The 19,355-nt window shown below is 36.3% G+C and overlaps 2 protein-coding genes across 6 annotated transcripts in view; both read right to left on the bottom strand.

Moving 5' to 3' along the window:
* Window positions 1-10,881: 10,881 nt before the first annotated feature.
* Window positions 10,882-12,235, bottom strand: lenep (lens epithelial protein). 2 transcript variants are annotated; one of them, XR_008602767.1, is made up of 2 exons: window positions 11,165-12,235; window positions 10,882-11,034 (listed from the first exon to the last, which is right to left on the bottom strand). XR_008602767.1 is itself a non-coding variant. In XM_035946529.2 (2 exons), the coding sequence occupies exon 1, from the start codon at window positions 11,476-11,478 to the stop codon at window positions 11,284-11,286; it is 195 nt and encodes a 64-aa protein (XP_035802422.1). In that variant the 5' UTR covers window positions 11,479-12,222; the 3' UTR covers window positions 10,882-11,034; window positions 11,240-11,283. The 2 variants fall into 2 exon arrangements, 1 of the variants encoding a protein (XP_035802422.1); XM_035946529.2 differs by having other exon boundaries at window positions 11,240-12,222.
* Window positions 12,236-13,846: 1,611 nt separating this feature from the next.
* The window catches only part of shc1 (SHC (Src homology 2 domain containing) transforming protein 1), a 47,478-nt gene continuing 41,969 nt past the window's right edge, over window positions 13,847-19,355 (bottom strand). For all 4 annotated transcript variants that reach the window (XM_023266461.3, XM_023266462.3, XM_035946525.2 and 1 more), the window contains one exon: window positions 13,847-17,739. In XM_023266461.3, the coding sequence (XP_023122229.1) occupies window positions 17,611-17,739 (129 nt within the window). In that variant the 3' untranslated portion in view covers window positions 13,847-17,610. The remainder of the gene's footprint in view (window positions 17,740-19,355) is intronic.

Here is a 19,355-nt window from a genome sequence, read left to right as displayed (position 1 = left end):
TGTTCTTTTATGATATAAACAAGGGCCAAAGACAGTAAAACATTGTGTTAGATTGTGTTAATGATGCATTTTTAACTATTTTTCACCGACATCAAAAATAGTCTCAGTAGTTCTAGTGTCTAACAGTATTCCTGCAAGTCTCCACTGGGATTTAGTTCCTCCAAGTGTCCATCTCCAGATCTTTGAAGGCTTCCTCTCCATCACTCTGCTCTTCAGTTCCTCCACAGATTCTGGATGGATTCAGGTCTGGACCAATGTTCCCTCTAATTTTTCATGGGTCTGAGCAAACACACAAACTCCCTGAGCGTCCCTTGGACCACTGTGAGCAACATCAGACGTGTGCACTGTGATCACACCAGCATCACATCCATTCAAGTTACATGGTTCATTAAAAGAATCAAATTACAGCATTTACATTTCTGTTAAAACACTTTGTCAACAGGAGCCAGTTGAAGGCTGCAGTGATTTTAGTGACACTACAATGTATAAGAGTGAAGTTATTGAATATTTGTCTCTCTTTACTGTTGCAGTGGTTTTGCAAATTGCAGACGGACCCTGTTCACTCCATAGACACCAATGTTATTCCTGTAGCTTGAAAGACAGCTACTTTTGATAAAACTGGGCTTGTAGCACATTGTCTACCTTGCAACAATGGGAAAGAGGCACCGTTTATGTTTTGACAACCTATATCTAATGAGTTATTGATGCTGGAAGTCCGAATCTGTGAATATCTTTCCAACTTTACTGAACTTGGGGCCACTACCACCTAAGGAGTGATATATTTAATTTTGAAAAAAGCATTTAGCCATACTTAAAGCTTTAAGTGCTTTATTAACACAGAACTAAAAATTTTGTATTGTTTTATTATCACAGGTTCTGTCTGAAAAGAGGTGGCATCATTTTAAACAGTGAAATCAAACTAATAAAATGTAATGACCAACCAGTGAGCAATACTGGATTCTGCAAAAACACAAACAACTTTTTTAAAAATCTAAATCTTATCTTAACACAGTTAATGTATTAACTTATTTTTGTGTGTATGCATGTATTTATTGATTTATTTAGTACTGTTAACATATCAGGGTTCTGAGTGAGTTTTTCTTAAGATAGACAAAGGCCATTTATTGATTACATATAGGCTGTTAAATGTTTATTAAAAACTAAAAAGCATTTAAAAAAAAACAACTTAGGCATTTATTGAGTCACTAAAATACTGTAGAGTACAGACCACATCAGCATGATTATAAGCATCCTCTGGTAAATGAACAACCAGATACTGATGTCTCTCACCATATGGACTTCAGGAGATGATTAGATGATGATAAACTGTGACCTACTGGTTGGGTTCTCTCTGTTCTCATGTTTCTTACATGTTTGTCCCCTGACAGCCGGGTCCTAATGTTTTTTGAGCAACACACCATACTATGACGTTTTTACAATGATGGTTCTACTATGGAACCAGTTTGACATGTTCAGGTGTTCTTTGTGTGAAAACTCAGAGATTTCAGGTATCAGAAGGTGGTTTTCAACTTTCTTTGTTAACTTTCTGCTTCAACTTTAAACTAAATTTCCTTCACTAAGCCCAGCCCTCTGGATTTCCAGTAAGCTGTGTTCCTATTGGCTGTCCAGGTGGCTGCTTGGTGTTATCAGGAACACCTGAGCAGCTCAGTGTCTTCCTGCTTTATTTAGCTGCAGACAAACATTTCCTCTGTTTCTCTTCACCACTGAACCGGGTTTGGCTCCATTGCTTTAGCTTGTTCTTTAGGCGTTGGCTTGCAGCTTCCAGCAGTAAAATCATCTTTAATGTGTTTCTTGGTGTGTTTTAGGGCTTTGTACTGGATAGTTGTCTTGGTAAATGTGGTTCTTTAGCCACAGTTAGCACATGGTGCTAATGTGTGCAGTGATTAGTGGATTTGGTGCAGCTGAGTTGTGTCTTTATCTTGGCTGTAGTGAGTCTTTAGAGGTTTTTGGTCAGACACATTCTGTATTCTTGTTTGTGAACCAGCGTTGGTTGTCCAGAAGGTAAGAGTTCCTGTCCTGATTCTCTGTTCTCAGAGGTTCTCTGGTAGGCTGCAGGAGACTTTAGCGTTTGGGTTGTACTAGTTTGGTTTTTGTATGGTTTCATTTGGACGACTATCTTGAGGCTCCTCCATGTGGTTTAGTGAGGTTTTCTGGAACAGTTCTACAAAGCAACCTGCAGCAGAAGAGACTTTGAGAGTTTTTAGGAAGTTCTGGAGACCAGACTTTAGAGCAGCAGAAACATTTGTCAGCAGTTTGAGCAGGAGAAGGTGAGCTTCAGAGTAGAAATGAGACAGAAACCTTCTTGACCCGTGTGGTGAGGTCCTGTACCAAGAGTTTGAGCAGGTTGTGAAGAGTCTGTAGTTCTTTGGTCTGAAAGCACAAGAAGAGTCGACTCATTAAAGGAGAAAACAGGAGATATTGTTGGTTCTTCTGTCGCTCTGCAGTTTCCTTAGACTGAATATCAAGTTTATATTTTAAATGATTTCCCATGTGAGCCCAAGAAGACTTCAATAAACTCCCTCCATCCCCTGGACACAACATATTTTATTACCATGTCAAATCTTTTTTTTTTTTTAAATGTTTTTGAGTTTTAATCATAGTTTTAGCATAGTTTTTTTTCTCTTTGCTTGTTTAGTTTTGTCATCTGTGTGAAAGGTGCTAAACAAATAAAGTTGAATTGATAAACTGAATAATTGACTAACTCATGATTGTGACAACAGAAGTATTTTCATTGTGATTTAAGGGGTTTGTTTAATTTTTAAGGTTGGGGTTAAAATCTTGACAGAAAAAAAGATAAAAGAAATAAACTACATTAAAAAACAAGCAATTAAATCAAAGGAAAAAAAATAATACAATAAAACTTTGAAAAAGGTTTATTATTAAAAAATACTTTTTGAATGTTTAATTATCGAAAATATTTTATCTGTAATTTTTAATATTTGTATTTGAAAAATTTTGTTGAATTTCATAATTACATGTATCTTGTTTAATTATCTAATTCATTATTTTGTCTGTTTAATATAGTTAAACATTAAATACAATTAAATGCTATTAAACAGAGAAAATATTGAATTAGATAATTAAACAAGATACAATATATGTAACTATGAAATTGAACAGAATTTTTCAAATACAAATATTCAAAATTACAGATAAAATATTTTCGATAAACATTCAAAAAATACAATTAAACAAGAAGAATATTAAACATTTAAAAAAATATAAAACATTTAATTAGATTATTAAACCGTTAAAAAGACAAAACATTTAATTAAAAAATTAAATGTTTAATTAGAAAATTACATCTTAAAGACAATAAAACTTCAAATAGGAATTAAACAGAAAATACAATGAAGCATTTAAAAAGAAAATTAAACATTGAACGGTGGTAAAACATTTAAAAAGAAAAACCTTTAAGATTTAATCGAAAAATTAAATAGTGGGAAAGAAAAAAAACATTCAAACAAGCCGATAAAACATTTGAAAAAACTATTAAACATTAAAAAGACAAAACATTTGGAAATCAAATCAGACATTAGAAAAGAATAAAAGGTGAGAAAAGAGCAAAACTAAACATTTAAGAAGAATCAAACTAAAGACAAAACATTTGAAAAGACACCAGTTAGACTTTAGAAGATCAAATTAAACAGAAGAGACAATAAAACAATCAAAAAGAGCAAAAACTGATAAAGATCTTAAAGTGTTTTCTAGTCTGAAATGAAAACATCAAGTTGTTTCTTCAAACATTTCCTCTTTCTATGTTCTTGGTTTGATTGTGGACAGATTTACTAAGTGCTCATTTCAGAAAACTGCTTTCCAGATAAAGTCTACTAGTAGTTGAAGGCATCGATCAAACTAATGTTACCTTCTGATCTCCACAAACTTTACTGTTCAGTGAAGAGAATCAAAGTTTGTTGAGGATTTCTAAAAAACCCACAGGTGAAGGTCTGAGAAGAACTCAGATAGATGATCTAAATGTGAAATCAAGACTCATGGTCACAAGTTTTAAGGCTTCTGTTCACCAGAAAGTTCAAACTAACAGAGAAGTACTGAGAAACTTTTAAAACTTCAGTCCTCAGACTGTCTGAAGGTTCAAACTAACAGAGAATTACTCAGGAACTTAGAAGATATCAGTCCTTGGACTGTCTGAAGGTTCAATCTAACAGAGAACTACTGTGGGACTTAGAAAATTTCAGCCCTCAGACTGTGTGAAAGCTCAGGTCCTGAGGACTCGGGAGGTGTGGAGGCTTTGGAAAGTCTTGGAACTGAGGGTTCCACCCTCCAGCACAAAGGCTGAAGTCCAACCTCCTGAGAAAAACGGTCGAGTCGAGACTCGAGTTAAAAAAAAACTCGAACACGACAAAAAATAGATGATAAATGCGCAAAAAAAAGAAGAATTAGTATCTGAGCGAATAGCTCAGGGGGATAAGAAGAAGGACTACCAAGCGGTAGGTCGCAGGTTCAAGACCCGCCACTGGCAGTTTTCTTTCTTTGTCTTTGTCAGGATTTTCAAAAAATTTAAGAAGGGTCTGGTCTTGAACCAGCGACCTGCAGCTCCATAGACAAATCCTTAACTCACTGAGCTACAGATCAGTTGAAAAAACATAATTTCGTCGTCCCTTTGTCATCGTAGTTTCTGTGTGACCACGTGGGTGGAGCCAAGGCGGAGTCTGGGTGGAGTCAGGGCGGAGAGTAGGCGGGGAGGTGGGTGGCGGCCTCCCCCCTCTACTCCCCCACCGCCCACCACACCTTGCCCCGCCCGACGAGTTCTTCGAGTCTCCACGGGTTTTCCCCAGTTTCTGGAGTTTCCACCAGGTCGGAGGCAGAACAAGTTGTCATGAAGAGGTGTTGAAGTCGGCCAGGATGGACTGACTTTTTACAGCGACTAGAAGGAAGACCACTAGAAGAGCAGGTCTTTAACCACCATCCATAAAATCCATGGATTCGGCTCCAGAGAAATGAAGGGAGGTCAACTTTTATCAACCTCCATCCAGATGTTCAACTTGATATCTTCACTTTGACATTTTTAGCACCACAAACCTTTAGTATCACACTTTATTATCATTTATTAGGACTTTAATGGAATCCACCAGCAGATTTAGTTTTTGTTGACAAACTTTATTCTTGTCATCGTGGGACTGCAGTATTTAAAACTCTTCCTTCTATTTGGCCTCATGTTTATTAATTTTAGTGGAGAAAGTTATTTTAGTTGTCGATTAGTCTCTTAAAAACCAAATAATAAATTGAATTAGTCAAGAGGTTTAAATTTCTTACGTTGTCATATTTTAAATATGACAAAAAATATAAAAATAAAGTGTCTTGAGACAATTTGACCTGTAATTGGCATTATATAAATAAAATTGAATTCAAATTGTATGTATCTTGTACTGTTGGAGTAAATCAGCCATATATGTTAGAAAACACATTTTCTTTGTCCATTAATCTGTTGATTGTTTTCTCCAGTAATTCATTTCTTGTTTTGGTTTATAAAATGTCAAACCCAAATATATTCAGTTTACTGTCATAAAAACCAAAAAGATTTACATTCATGATGCAGGAATCAGGCAGTTTTTCAATTTTTATCTTAGTTTAGTCAGAAAGATAGTTGATAATGTGTGAATTGTTGCAGCTTGTGAGCCGTAAAAGGTTTTAATCTTTGGGGCCGAGTGTCAGAAAACATTTAGAAACCAACAATAACAAAACACTCAACAAAGATTTGAACATCATTAAAGGGAAATCCAACTTTTGCATGACAATGTCAAATTGAAGGACATTTATTTCCAACGTAAATGTGTGATATTCATCCTCTGGAGCTTTCTCTTCACATCGTCTTCCACCTGGACTGGTTTGGTCGGGAGCATGTGCAACAAACATTTGAAAAACTGCACTTTAACATCAATGAATGACACTGAAGTTTAATCTCTACATAAATGAGACTGAGTCTGGATGTGCTGCTCTGTCATTAACTCCTAAGTTTAGGGAAAGTTCAAACAAAAGAGGACAGTTCAGATAAGAATTGAGAATGAGCTTATTTTGAACAAACATCTCAGACTTTCTGAGCTTCAGCACCTCTAGCAAGATATTTTAACAACAAGCAACTCAAGAGATCCAGAAGTTGGAGAGAGTTAGCTTTAGCTGAGCCAAAGAACATGTGGGATGCTAACCTAGCAAACATTTCAGACTTTTCTCTGTGAATTCTGAGAAATAATTTACTATTTAATGACAGAGCTACACATCTTAACTCAGTCTCATTAAAACAGACTCTAATTCAGTGTCATCCATCCATGTTAAAGTGCAGTTACCCAAAATGTTTGCTGCATGTGCTCCAACAAAACCTGTCCAGGTAGAAGGCCACTTTGACAAACAGGAAGTGGAAGATTCCAAGCAGATTTATAGAAGGGGGAACCAGACTGTACTAAGTGTGGTCGAGTATAGAGGGGTGTTTTGTGGGTTTTTAAGGCTGATAATGATTATTAGTGAGACATTTGGAGTAGATATTCATTTGCAGTAAATGAAAGTATTTAAAATCTTGGAGTTAAACTTAGAAGAACACAAACTCTAAAAGAAAACTTTGTTGATACGTTTTTGTTTTGTTTACAGATGTTAAGTTAAAGGAGTTTTATTCATGACGTATAACCAATCAAATCACTCCAGAAGACAGAGCGACCACAGGTAGATAAAGGTTCAGAGCCAAAGTAGCGCCATTTTTAAATGTATTTATTACTGTAAATCAGTAAAAAATAAAATACTGATAATCAGTAAATCAGTCAGCCCACAATTACTACAATTCTACAATGTATGTCTCTTTCCTTTGACTTGTTATTTGTACAATATACGATGTATATGATGGCGTTTTTTCATACCAAAGGCTATACTATGATGTTTTCTAAGAGACATACGATGCTACTCTGGTTGTTCTGGCTGCTGCACTCCTCCTCTGTTGTTTTCTGGATTGTACTCAGCTGCATGCCTTCATCCACCAGGCCTCCGTTGACTCGTCCCGCCTGCCGTCTCTGGAGCTGAAGCTGGATTGGAACAGACCAAAGTACAGTCCAATCACGATGCCAGCTGCCTCTCAAAAGGCTCCTTCATCTGGCAGGTGGCAGCACTTCTTCTGAGAGGAAGCAGAGCTGGTCCAGCAGAACTTTGGAGATGTATTCCAGTGGTTGGTGGATGTGTGGGGAGATAGAGAGGGACCTTTGAATTGTTCAGAAAGGAAAACAGGGAACCCATTGGTAGTTTTAGTTTAGGATGCTACTGCGGTGTGTTTTTGGGTTTTAAGAGGTGAACAGGAAGAGTTTTTTTTCGTATTGATTATCTTTTACTTTGTTCCTGGTTGGAATGCCCATCAATGTCAATGTGAAGTTCACTTTTAGTTCTGTTTATTTATTTTTATTTTACTAACACCCATTTGTTTTTAACCCCCTCACATGTTGTGTTGTTATAAACTGACTCTTTCAAATAAATTCTCGTCTAACCCTCTGGAAACCAGTGTTTGGACTGTTTTTGTGTTGCTCCTCACCTACTGACAGCTGTGGACTAAAGGCTATACTGTGACGTTTTTAGAGCGACATGCTATACTATGATGTTTGTTGGGCGACACGCTATACTATAGGCTTTTTTAATTGACATATTACTGTGACTTTTTTTTTGTTTTAGTGTTTTTTGTTTTTTTTAGCAACATATAAGAATTCGAACAGTTTTAAAAGTTACTATACTTTTACTTGTGCAATGAAATTATTATTCTATGGCATTGTTTAGATGACATATTATACTCTGATGTTTTCTTCAGTTACATACTATTTTGACAATATACTGCACTATGACATTTTTTGAACCACATATCATACATGACAATTTTAGGCAACATCCTATCATTTTGCGCTTTTTGAACCACATAATAATCTATGTTTTGGGTTTTTTTCTTGCCAACATGCTGTACTATGAACTACAGGCCATACTATGTTATTCTTGAGTAAAGCATACTATACTTTGACATTTTCTGAACTACATCCTATACTATGGCGTTATACACAGAGTGCTTTGGTTACATGTTGATTTATAATCTAGATTTTTTTTCTGTTTTGTTTTTTGACAGGATTACCACAGACCTGACTGTGAACACTGTTGACACCCACCTCAGGGAGACGCTGCCTAAGATCTCAAGGCTGCTTGGTCGTGGTCTTTCTGGCACGTACTCTTCCAAGATGAGCTGGGAAGTTTAACACTGATGGAATGACACCAGGTCTAAGCCGACAAACTTCCAATTCCTCCTCAACCCATAGTCTCTGGGAAACCTACATGGAGTAAGAAAAGTAGACAGAGAAGTAATTAAGTCTGTACACAACATATTAAAAAAGAAATCATGCTAATAAATTAAGTACAAAGAACCGAATTCGCCAATATACTGGAGACCAGAGCTATTTAATTTGATAAGTATAACCTTGTTTAGTAACATTTCAATTATTTGAGAGCAGTCCTAAAGAACTGCCTGTAATCCCAATCATAAAATGGGTTTGGAGGAAGAACATAGATGGTAATCTGGATATACATGAGTTAGGCTTTATAACTACTATTGGTAGTATTGGTGGTAGTAATAGCAATGTGACTACTACTAGTACTAGTGGTGGTAGTAAACTACTGCTGCTGATACTGGGACTGCTACTACAACTTGTAATACTATTACAAATGCTGATACTACTTCTACGACTCTAACAGCTGTTTATACTACTACTGCTGCTTGTACTTTTAGTATTACTACTACTGCTTGTACAACTATACTACAGCTACTATTAATCGTCTGGTACTTGGTTGTCAAGCTGCTAGCTCGCCTTAGCGTTTTGCTAGTGGCTAACTAGTTAGCTCTCATAGCTGGAAGCTCTCAACAAGATTTCATAATGAAAAAAGAGCCAAAAACTATTCTTACCTATGAAAAGTCATTCCAAGTTTCCTTGTCTCAATCGTACGACGTAGTGTGTAACTGTATGCAGCACAGTGAGCCGGCATACTTCTTGTTTCCGTTTTCACGCCGTCTACATCAACGGAATGCACTGAAACTTTGCCCCCACTAGCTTAGCCTCGCTGTAGCCGCAGCTCAAAGGGGCGTGTCCTATCGACTCATTCATATCTTTGACAACAATGGTGGCTGCACATAAGGACGCCTGACGATTAGCTGCATAAATACCATTATATACAGTCTATGGTAAATACGTATGTGAATCACATCATTGGCTGCAGCAGCCAGTCACTGAGTCACACTGAAAAATAGCACAGAATGAATTGTTACGTGTTTATTTACAATTTAGGTTGGATTTTTTTTTTTTGTGCACAGCAGATTTTCTGTGCGCGGAGACCGTGTCAGCAGTGCGCAATTGCGCACGCGCGCAGCTTAGAGGGAACAGTGGTCTGGACTCTGGCTGGGACGCTCCAACATCTTCTCATTGTTTTCTCTTCACCATTTCTTCACCACGTCGGCTCCATGTTTCACATCATTGTCTTGTTGGAAGCTCCAATGCTGCCCAAGGAGCAGTTTTTCTGCAGACTGCCTGATGTTCTCCTCCACAATCTCCATGTTTCCTCTTTTCTCATGATGCCGTTTCCTTCAGACATGACTTGTAACTGAGCAGTAAGTGAGTAGAGAAGTGCTGCAGGTCCAGCTGAGCTTTAGTGTGTCTGTCTTGGAGAAGTGGAGTCCTCCTTGGTCTGATCCATGGAGACCAGCCTTGTTCTTGGTCTGATGGAGTGTCTGATGGACATGTTGCTACCAGAACTGCTCACATTCATCAGGATGCTCTTGGTGCTGATCCTTGGATTCTTCTTGTCCTCTACCATTCTTCCAGTGCAGGGCTCACATCTGTCTTCCTAGCAGCCCTTTGACATGTTTCACAGTGTGGAACTCCTTGGACTTATTCACCAGGCTTCAAACTGTGGACACTGGACCTTGAAAACACTCTGATATGACTTTATAGACTTTAAACGCCTTGTGAGCAGCAACAATGTGAAACTGGAAGTTCTCACTGAGATCTTTGGTTTCATGGTCATGACTTGGAACTGACTGTGGAAGTTTATAGTGAATTAGAACGCTCTAGAACATGGTAGGAATTACCAGGAACATTTTAAATGAGATAAAAGCTGCATTTTCCCAAACACTGGCAACAATTTCAAGAAGTATAACTATTTCTAGACATTTCTCTCATTGGCACAAGATAGTTTCCATGTATGCTGATGACATATTTCCACACACTGATGAAAAACTTTCTTTAGCTCCCTAGTTCTCTGCATATTATGGAGACATTTGCAGAATTAATACATTTTTCAAGCATAAAAGTCACCACTGCACAGTGCTTGAACATTTGAAATCACATAGAAGCTGCATGTTGTCACAAATTGGAAACAACTTCAAGAAATATAAATCATTTTTACCATGTATTTTTAATATTTTTAGTGTGGAACTCCTTCGACTTTCTACATTTTCTCAGAAATTGTCAACAATTTCAAGGGTATGAATATTTTTGGTTGTTGAATTTTTTTTGAAACTTTAAAAAACAAAACATGAAAAATTGAGAACATTTTTAATTAACATCTCCAACACCATTTATTGCCATCTGCTGTTTATGCCATTTCTAGCCAGAAGAATTCTATTATTCACTGAATTATATTATTCTATGAATAATTTTGGGCTTAACTGTAATCAGAAACTGGAGCATCATCAAGAAATGCTACTTTTCAAGCTTTGATTAATTAAATGAAGTCCTGTTATTGGCATGTTTAAATCCACAGTACATGTTTTGACGCCTAAGCTTTAGTCATTTTTCTCGTTGTACAGTACATTTTAGATATCAAATAATGAACAAAAATCCATTTGTCTACTCATTTAATGCCTTTATTCACTGCCACATTAAGTTGTGTTGTACAGTGAACATCAGAGGCGCCAAGTTCCTGGAAATCTCAGCTCATCAGGGTCGAATTCAGAAAACCCACAATGGACATCTGTTGCATCTTCAAATGAGCATCCTAAAGACATTGAAAAACAAACATTTTAACACATTCAGTAATTTAATAATTTAGTAAACACATCCCCTATCATTAAAAACATTGATTTGAACTAAATTATTGCATAAATTACATTTAAAACAAGACTTGCCGATGCTCCGTCTGCAACGCTGTTCAAACACTTCATGTCTGATGAGATTTTAAAAAAAAATCTGGTTGGAATTACCATGGAAATACCAAAGCTTTCCCACTTGATCTACTCTCAGAGTGTCAGTCCAGGATCTCCTTAATACACCAGCAGCAGAGGAGGAAGTAGAGGCACTCCTTAATGGACTGGATGAACCCGTAGGCAAAGTTTCCTCCCAGTAGGTTCTTGCCTCGTCCCAGCCCCATGGTCATGTCCCTGAGGTGCTGCCCCAGGGACGAGGAGGGCATGGCCTGGGGGAGAGGTCGCTGGGGGTGCATGGCCTCGGCTGGAGAACCACCAGACGTGGATGTGGAGGAAGTGGAAGGCGAGGCGTAACAAATAGGATCCGACTCGTGCAGCAGCTGAGGTCCGCTTCCTGCTCACCTCTACTTATAACCTCCACTCGCATCCGGCATTTTCTCAACTCTTCGCCGACCGATTAAAACACCCTGTTTACCCCCCGGCTGTGTTTTATTTATGCTGCCACCCCCCCGACACTCGTACACAGTGACTCTGCTGGGGCTGTAATAATCCCTGAATAAGCCTCCCGCTGTAAACAGGAGAGTTCCAGCAGCTCCATCCCAGTCTTTGTTCAGGACAGTATGTCACAGGGCTTCCAGCAGCTTGGGCTTTGTTGTTTCACTCTGCATTAAAGTTTACCGTAACAGTTGAATGAAAGGATCTAAAAGCATGTCAGACAAGGTAATAAACGCACAATTTACACTCGAGTATTCTGTGATTTATCTCCAATGCATTTCCCCCCCTATTGCTCTTAATTCTAGAGCTCCACAGGTCTGTTTTTCTGCTTTCCTGGTGTTTCACCCGTTAATCCTCACCCCGACCAGGTGAGGTCGATGTCTGCCCTCCCTGAGCCTGGTTCTGCTGGAGGGTAAAGGTGAGTTTTTTTCTCCACTGTTGCCAATATGCTGCTTACAGGGAATCTTTGGATTATTAGGGTTTTTTTCCTTGTGTAATATAGTGGTGGATTAAGCTTAATTTTTTAATTTACTTTTTAGTTTATACTGACCTTTATTTTTCTTCATTTTATTTTTATTACTGTAGGGGATTAACATAAAATTTTAGTCTGTTTAATCTGCATTTTAAATTATATTTTGGGTTCCAGACCTTAACATTTATATTGCTCAGGTAAATTTACAAAAATAACAATATTACAGTGTCTTAATCTTAATATTTGTATTATTCATAATAAATACAATTGTATTGTCTTAATCTCAGTATTTAAATTAATTGATTACATTTGTATTATATGTAATGTTATGTGGTCTTAACCTTAATATTTGATTCATTTAAAATAATTATACTATATACATTTGCAGTTTATATAATATTATTGGTTCTTAACTTCAGTTTTCAAATTAGTCATGTCAATTTTATTATTATGTTTTTATGCTTAACTTTAGTATTTAAATTAGTAAGTTAAATTTGCAAAAATAATGATACTCAGTAATACTGTAGGATTTTAACATTACTGTATGTAAATTAATCAGGTAAATTTGTGCAATAAATAATATTTTAGGGCATTATAATTTATATTTAATAGTAAATTTGTATTTTTAAAATAATATTATAGGCTTAATATTTAAATTAATTAGTTAAATTTGTACTATATGTAGTGTTCTGTGGTCTTAACCCTAATAAGCGAAGAAAACAAATAAATGTACATAATAAACTGAAACTTAACATTTAATTGTAAATTTGCTTTTAATATAATATTATTGGGTCTTGACCTCAGTTCTTAAATGACACGTACATTTTTTTATGCTCAACTTTAGCAATTAAATTAGTAAGTTGAATTTACATAATTATTAATACTCAGTAATATCGTAGCATCTTAACATCTTTTTGTAAATTAATCAGGTAAATTTGTGTAATTTATTTTTTATTTACATAATATTGTAGGATCCTAACCTTTATTTTTTTAATTAGTCAGGTACATTCACATTATGAATAATATTGTCATGCTTTAATTGAAAAAACGAAATTTTTTCATAATTAATCATATTTAATAAGTAAGTACCAGTATAAGTAGTTTCTTAAATGCAATATTTAAATTCGTCAATGTTTTATTATAAATGTCAAATTTGTAATTAATATTGTCAGGTTTTAACCAGAATATTTGCATTATTTATCACTTTTGCATCATTATTTAATACTATTAAATAATTATGGTAATTATGCTATTAAATAATTTTAATACTATGTGTATCTTAATGTAATATTAAAAGTCCAATAAATTTACATAATAAATCATATTGTCGGTCATTGCCTAAATATTTAATTTAATCAGGAAAATGTGTATTTTTAATAATATTCTAGAGTCTTAGCTGCAATATTTAAATTAAGCAGGTAAATTTACATAAAAATAATGTCAGGTCTTAACCTAAATATTTAATTTAGTCAAGTATATTTATATTTTAGGGCCTTAAACTAAACTTTTCAAAATAGTAAATTTGTATTTTAGATATTATAGTGGGGAGTTAAGCTTACTATTTAAATTGTTCAGTTAAACTTTCAAAATAAAATATGCTGAAGGGTTGTTTTTCTCTGCTGGAAATTATTTTGGCTCCATGTCTGTTGTTTAAAATGTGACTTGATGACAACAAAATCCAAACCCACAAAGAGAGATGAATGATATATGTATTTATATATGCAATCTATATTTTCAGATATAGGTGTAAACAGACATATTTTCCTAAAAACAAAACAAAAAAACAACAACAACATCAACAACAACAACAAAAAAGTATTAAAACAGAACCATATAAAGTAAAAATCAATAATCTGTGCACGCTATTCGAAAGTAACCTTTGGCTTTCAACAACAAAAAAAGAAAAATGAAAAAGTACAACAGCATCAATCAACAACTATCACCATCACCAACAACAAACAACACAGATTTCTGGGTTTTTTTGTTTGTTTTTCATGCAACAAAAGGCAACTGTGATGAACAATGATAACACAGGACCAGTTCACTGATAAAACACAGGGTTTGTTCCAGCACACGGTTTCCCTATGTGACCTACAAACGCGTGAACAGCGCGACCCAGCTGTCGCTCTGGTATGTGTGTGTGTGTGTGTGTGTGTGTGTGTGTGTGTGTGTGTGTGTTCCATTTCATGCTCCATGGCGGTTAAGGTTTAGGCTGTCGATCCCTTCTCAGACTTTTTGTGTGTGTGTGTGTGTGTGTGTGTTTCAGCTGGCGTTACCGTCGCTTGCTGTGGCGTCTGGCTCTGTGTTACCCATCAAATAAGTCATTAAATACACAGAAAAAGAAAAGAATCAAGCTCCAAATGATTAAAAAAAATCTGATGTTATTTACAGATGATCAGGAAATACCCTCACCCCTTCCCCGACGGTGACATCAAGTATCTGTGACTAGAAGCTGAATGCAAGAATGTGCATCAGAGCAGATTGCCATCACTGGATCTGTGTGTGTTTCTGTCCGAGTGCCGTTTTTGCAGAGTCTTTGCTGAAACTGAGAGAGAGACCTGTGTTGAGATTGTTTTTTTTTTCCGTAGAATTAAGTACATAAGGTGACTGCATTGAAGTGACGTGACTGCATTGAAGGAAACAAGGCACGATTAAAAAGATATATAAAAAACAACACCATGAGCCGTGGGAGAGCGTGAACATCTCCCTCCAGGTTTTCCCTCCAGAGTTTGTGGAGAAAGAATTAAAACGACAAAAACAGCACAATCGAGGAGCAACATTTCGTCTCTCAGTCGTTTACACCCGAGCCGCTTCGTCTCATACAAAAAAGATCGATTCCCTCAAGTGATTCAGAGCAAAAAAACATCACAATACACAGAAACGACACAACCAGCTACTATGACAGAGTTTGCATTATTTTTTGCCGAGGGAAATTCATTGCTTTCGAACCGTTCAACTCTTCTCATCGGCCGTCGTTTAAAAGGGGTTTAATCCATTTGAAATCAACCAAATCTGAGAAAAAGTCCTACCTGACCTCCTCAGAATTAGATAATTCTTTATCTGCAGTAAGTTTGGTATATTTACTAAAGCCATGCAGAGTTTTACTTTCATACTGTCAATATTTTCAGTTATACGTCCAAATTTATCATTTTTACTGGACTTTTTCCATCATTTCTGAGCCTCAGAATTCCATCAGTACAGCAGACAGAAATATGACATTTTCAAGACTGAAAAACACATTTCAGTTCTTTTAAAAACTGCAACCAAATCAATTTTACCTCCACTCCACCTGTCACAATCTAAAGGCAAAATCTCATTTTTGTGCACCATGGTTTCCATCACCAACTTTTAGCATCAATATTATTGGATATGTCATAGTTTCAGCAAAATTGCACTAATTTAATTCTAAAACAGTCATAGAAACAAGCATTGGTACCCAGGCTGTGTTATCTCTTCTGTTTGCTGAAAATTACAAAAAAAATGACCCCAGAATGGTCAAAAAATATCTCTAACTCGTGTAAATTGCCTTGAAAATTTCCCCAAATCACTACAAAATAGTCAAAAACACCTAAATTGTGTCTAAAATAGAAAAAAGAATGCTCAGAATTATAGGAAATGGTTCAAAATGGCTCAATTTGTCACAAAAAGACTAACTAAAATGTCAAAATTAATTACATGTTAAAATGACAAAACTTGAAAATTACAACAAAAAATGTCCAAAATGAGCCACAAAATAGTTGAAAAATCTTATCTAAACTCACCTAAACTGCACTGAAAGTTTCCCAAAATAATAACAAAATTGTCCAAAACACTTAAATCTGATCCAAAATGAAAAAAAAAACCTAATGCTCAGAATTTCATAAAATGGTTTAAAATGACTCAATTTATCACGGTTCAAAACAACTAAAATATCAAAATTAGTTCTTGTTGAAATGACAAAACTTGTCATAAATATGTTAAAAAAAATCAAACAAAATGAATAAAAAACTCTCCAAAAATCACTTTTAAAATATGTCTGAAATAAATATAAAATAATTATTATTCAAAGCCATAAATACTGAACTTGTGTAGTTTTGCTGTTGAAACTATTATATTCCATGAAATTAATGCTTACAGTTGGTTATAGAAGAAAATCCTGCAGAACATAAATAAGATTTAGTCTTTAGATTGTGACAACTGAAAAAGATTTACTTATTATTTGGTTGCAGTTATTAAAAGAGCTCAAATGTGTTTTTCAGCCCTGAAAACTTCATATTTTTCTGCTGTAATTATGAAATTATGAGGCTCAGAAATGGTGGGAAAAGTAATACAAATTAAAACACGCAGACTTACGCATTTCAAGCTCCTGTAACTCTGAAAATATTCACAGTTTGAAGGTAAAATTCTGCATTTCATTAAATATCCTGAAGTTTTTGCACATAAAAAAAATCAGCTGATTCTGAGGATTTCCGGTGGGAGAAACTGATTGATTTTCACGGAAATAATCGTTTCGGTCTCTGGAAAAAGATAGAACCCATAGATTGTCAATGCAAACACATACTAAGTTAAAGCAGCAGGTCCAAAGGATCGACGCTTCTGAAGATGTTCTGTGTTTGTAGGTGACATCAGTGTACTTAAAATCTCCTTTTTTTGTTTTAGATGAGGCACAATCACCCGAAAACATTTCGCTCTCTTCGCTCCCGATGCTGTAAGCACAGATAAATGGCTTTCCTTTTCTGCCGTTAGCGACCGAGTTCGTGTTCTTTGGCGTGACAGGCGGCGCAGAAAGGTGAAGTTTACAAAGAAGGGGATCGGGGTGGGAGATCCAGCCGTTCTGATCCTCCTGTAATCAGACAAATGATGTGTGATGGTCATTGGCATAGCAGTCCCAGTTTTGCATACAGGCTTTTCCTCCAAAAGTCCTTTAAAGGGGAGTGTTTGGGGGTTGTCGGGTGGCGCTCCTGATTCGATTGGAAGCTTCTTTTTTATTTTTTAATGCATATGCACCAGCCAGAATCATCTCAGAGTCAGGTTTTTGCTGCAGAAGTGCTCCGGTGAGTTCATATATTCAGTCTTTCGCCATAAAAACGCTCCAGCGACAGTCCGAGGAGGGAAGATTCACCCCTCCGATGCTCCGTTCGTCCACAATCTTAGATTTGCTTGTTAATTTTTTTCTTTCTTTTAAAAAAAACCTTGCATTTTGTTTTGTGAAAGCTCCTCCCTGCTTCACAGTAGGCTGAGGAGCTGCAGCGGTGGGATAGTTCGGCGCCTGCCGGGTGTCGACTGCAGCCCCGGGTTTGGAGGAACGACGGGGAAATGTGGCGACAGCAGCGAGTGCACAGAAACTGGTTCGATTTTCTTCTGTTTTTTGGCTTTTTTTTCTTTTTGCTTTGTGTGCATTTGTATATTCTGAGTGTGTGTGTGTGTGTGTGTGTTTGCCCGTGTGTATTTTTGGTGGAGTATTTCATTGGTGTGTGTTGCGTCAGACCCTGCGCTCCACCGGCTGCTGCAAACACACTTCGCTCCCGGCCGACACGATGGGAAGCCGGTTGTCCATGTGGTAGCTGATCAGGTGGCTGACGCTGCCGAACCGATGGTCTTTTGTACGAACCTGAAAGAAAAGAAAAACACGTCTGAGTACGTTTTGCCATCTACACGCCCAGTCGTATGTTAAGCAGCCAATTAATCCTCTTCTTTGTTCTTTTGAACTTTAAACCTTGAACCTAAAAGAAGACACAAAATGATTAAAACGAGAAACAAAACAACTATAATGAGACACAAAATGACTAAAATGAGACACAAAACAACTAAAACAAGAAACAAAATGACTAATATGAGACCCAAAATGACTAAATTGAGACACAAAACGATTAAACAAGACACAAAACAGCTAAAAGGAAACAAAACAGTTAAAACATGAAACAAAATGACTAAAATGAGAAATGAAACTATTAAAATGAGACACAAAATGACTAGAATGAGACACAAAATGACTAAAATCAGCCACAAAACAACTAAAACAAGACACAAAATGACTAAAACAAGACACAAATCCACTAAGATGAGACACAAAACGATTAAACGAGACACAAAACAGCTAAGAGGAAACAAAACAGTTAAAACATGAAACAAAATGACTAAAATGAGAACTGAAACTATTAAAATGAGACACAAAACGACTAAAACGAGACACAAAACGATTAAACGAGACACAAAACAGCTAAAAGGAAACAAAACAGTTAAAACATGAAACAAAATGACTAAAATGAGAAAAACTATTAAAATGAGACACAAAACGACTAAAACGAGACACAAAACGACTAAAACGAGACACAAAACAACTATAATGAGACACAAATCCACTCAAGTGAGACACAAAACGACTAAAATGAGACACAAAACGACTAAAACGAGACACAAAACGACTAAAACGAGACACAAAACAACTATAATGAGACACAAATCCACTAAAGTGAGACACAAAACGACTAAAATGAGACACAAAACGACTAAAACGAGACACAAAATGACTAAAGTGAGAGCAGATACAGAATAAAGAACATTTAAACCTTTGAAAACCTGCAGTTTCTGGGTGTTTTTCACATTTTTCCCTCCCTCACCTCCATGGGAGCGACACAAACACGGCTTTTGTGCCGTCAGAACGCCATAAATTACAAACAACTGATAAGGAGGCTGCAGCAATAAACCCTCGAATGAAATACGCTGTCAGACACAAAGACATACCGGCGTGCATTCAAGCAGAAAAGCACACGTATGTGCGTTTCTACCAAGGACACGTCGGCGGGACAAAGAGTCCATCTCGTTCAATTTACCTGCTTCGGTTCGGTTTCTAACAGATTAAAAAATTACACAAAGAAAATGATGAATTTGAAAAGGAGCTATTTTTAGACCCTCAATATAAATTATGTAAGCTCAGATTTTCAATGTCTGTTTCTTTCCCCAGCTGAGCTCCCTGAGAAGGAAAACTGATATTAGAACCTTGAAAAAGCAAATGTTCACACAGTTCACAGCTCAGCAAATACAGTTAAATAGTTAGTTATCAGGCCTGCTTAGTGGTGAAAGTGCAGTTTGTTCCTTCACTCTGCATTCTGTAGAGTCTGGACTGTTTAAAGGAGGATGAAAATATGAAGATTTTGTTAAAAAGAGGAACTTATATTGTAACCCTCAAGCAGTTTCTGGGCGCTTTTACTCAGTGTGAGCTCATTT

The sequence above is a fragment of the Amphiprion ocellaris genome, chromosome 9, assembly GCF_022539595.1.
Source record: "Amphiprion ocellaris isolate individual 3 ecotype Okinawa chromosome 9, ASM2253959v1, whole genome shotgun sequence".
Classification (NCBI taxonomy): Eukaryota; Metazoa; Chordata; class Actinopteri; family Pomacentridae; genus Amphiprion; species Amphiprion ocellaris.
Note: the sequence above shows the minus strand (reverse complement) of the source record. Positions and strands in the feature narration are given on the sequence as shown.

Bases quoted from the DNA above. Each gene is read 5' to 3' on its own strand.
- lenep (XM_035946529.2), bottom strand. From the start codon at position 11,478: ATGCACCCCCAGCGACCTCTCCCCCAGGCCATGCCCTCCTCGTCCCTG.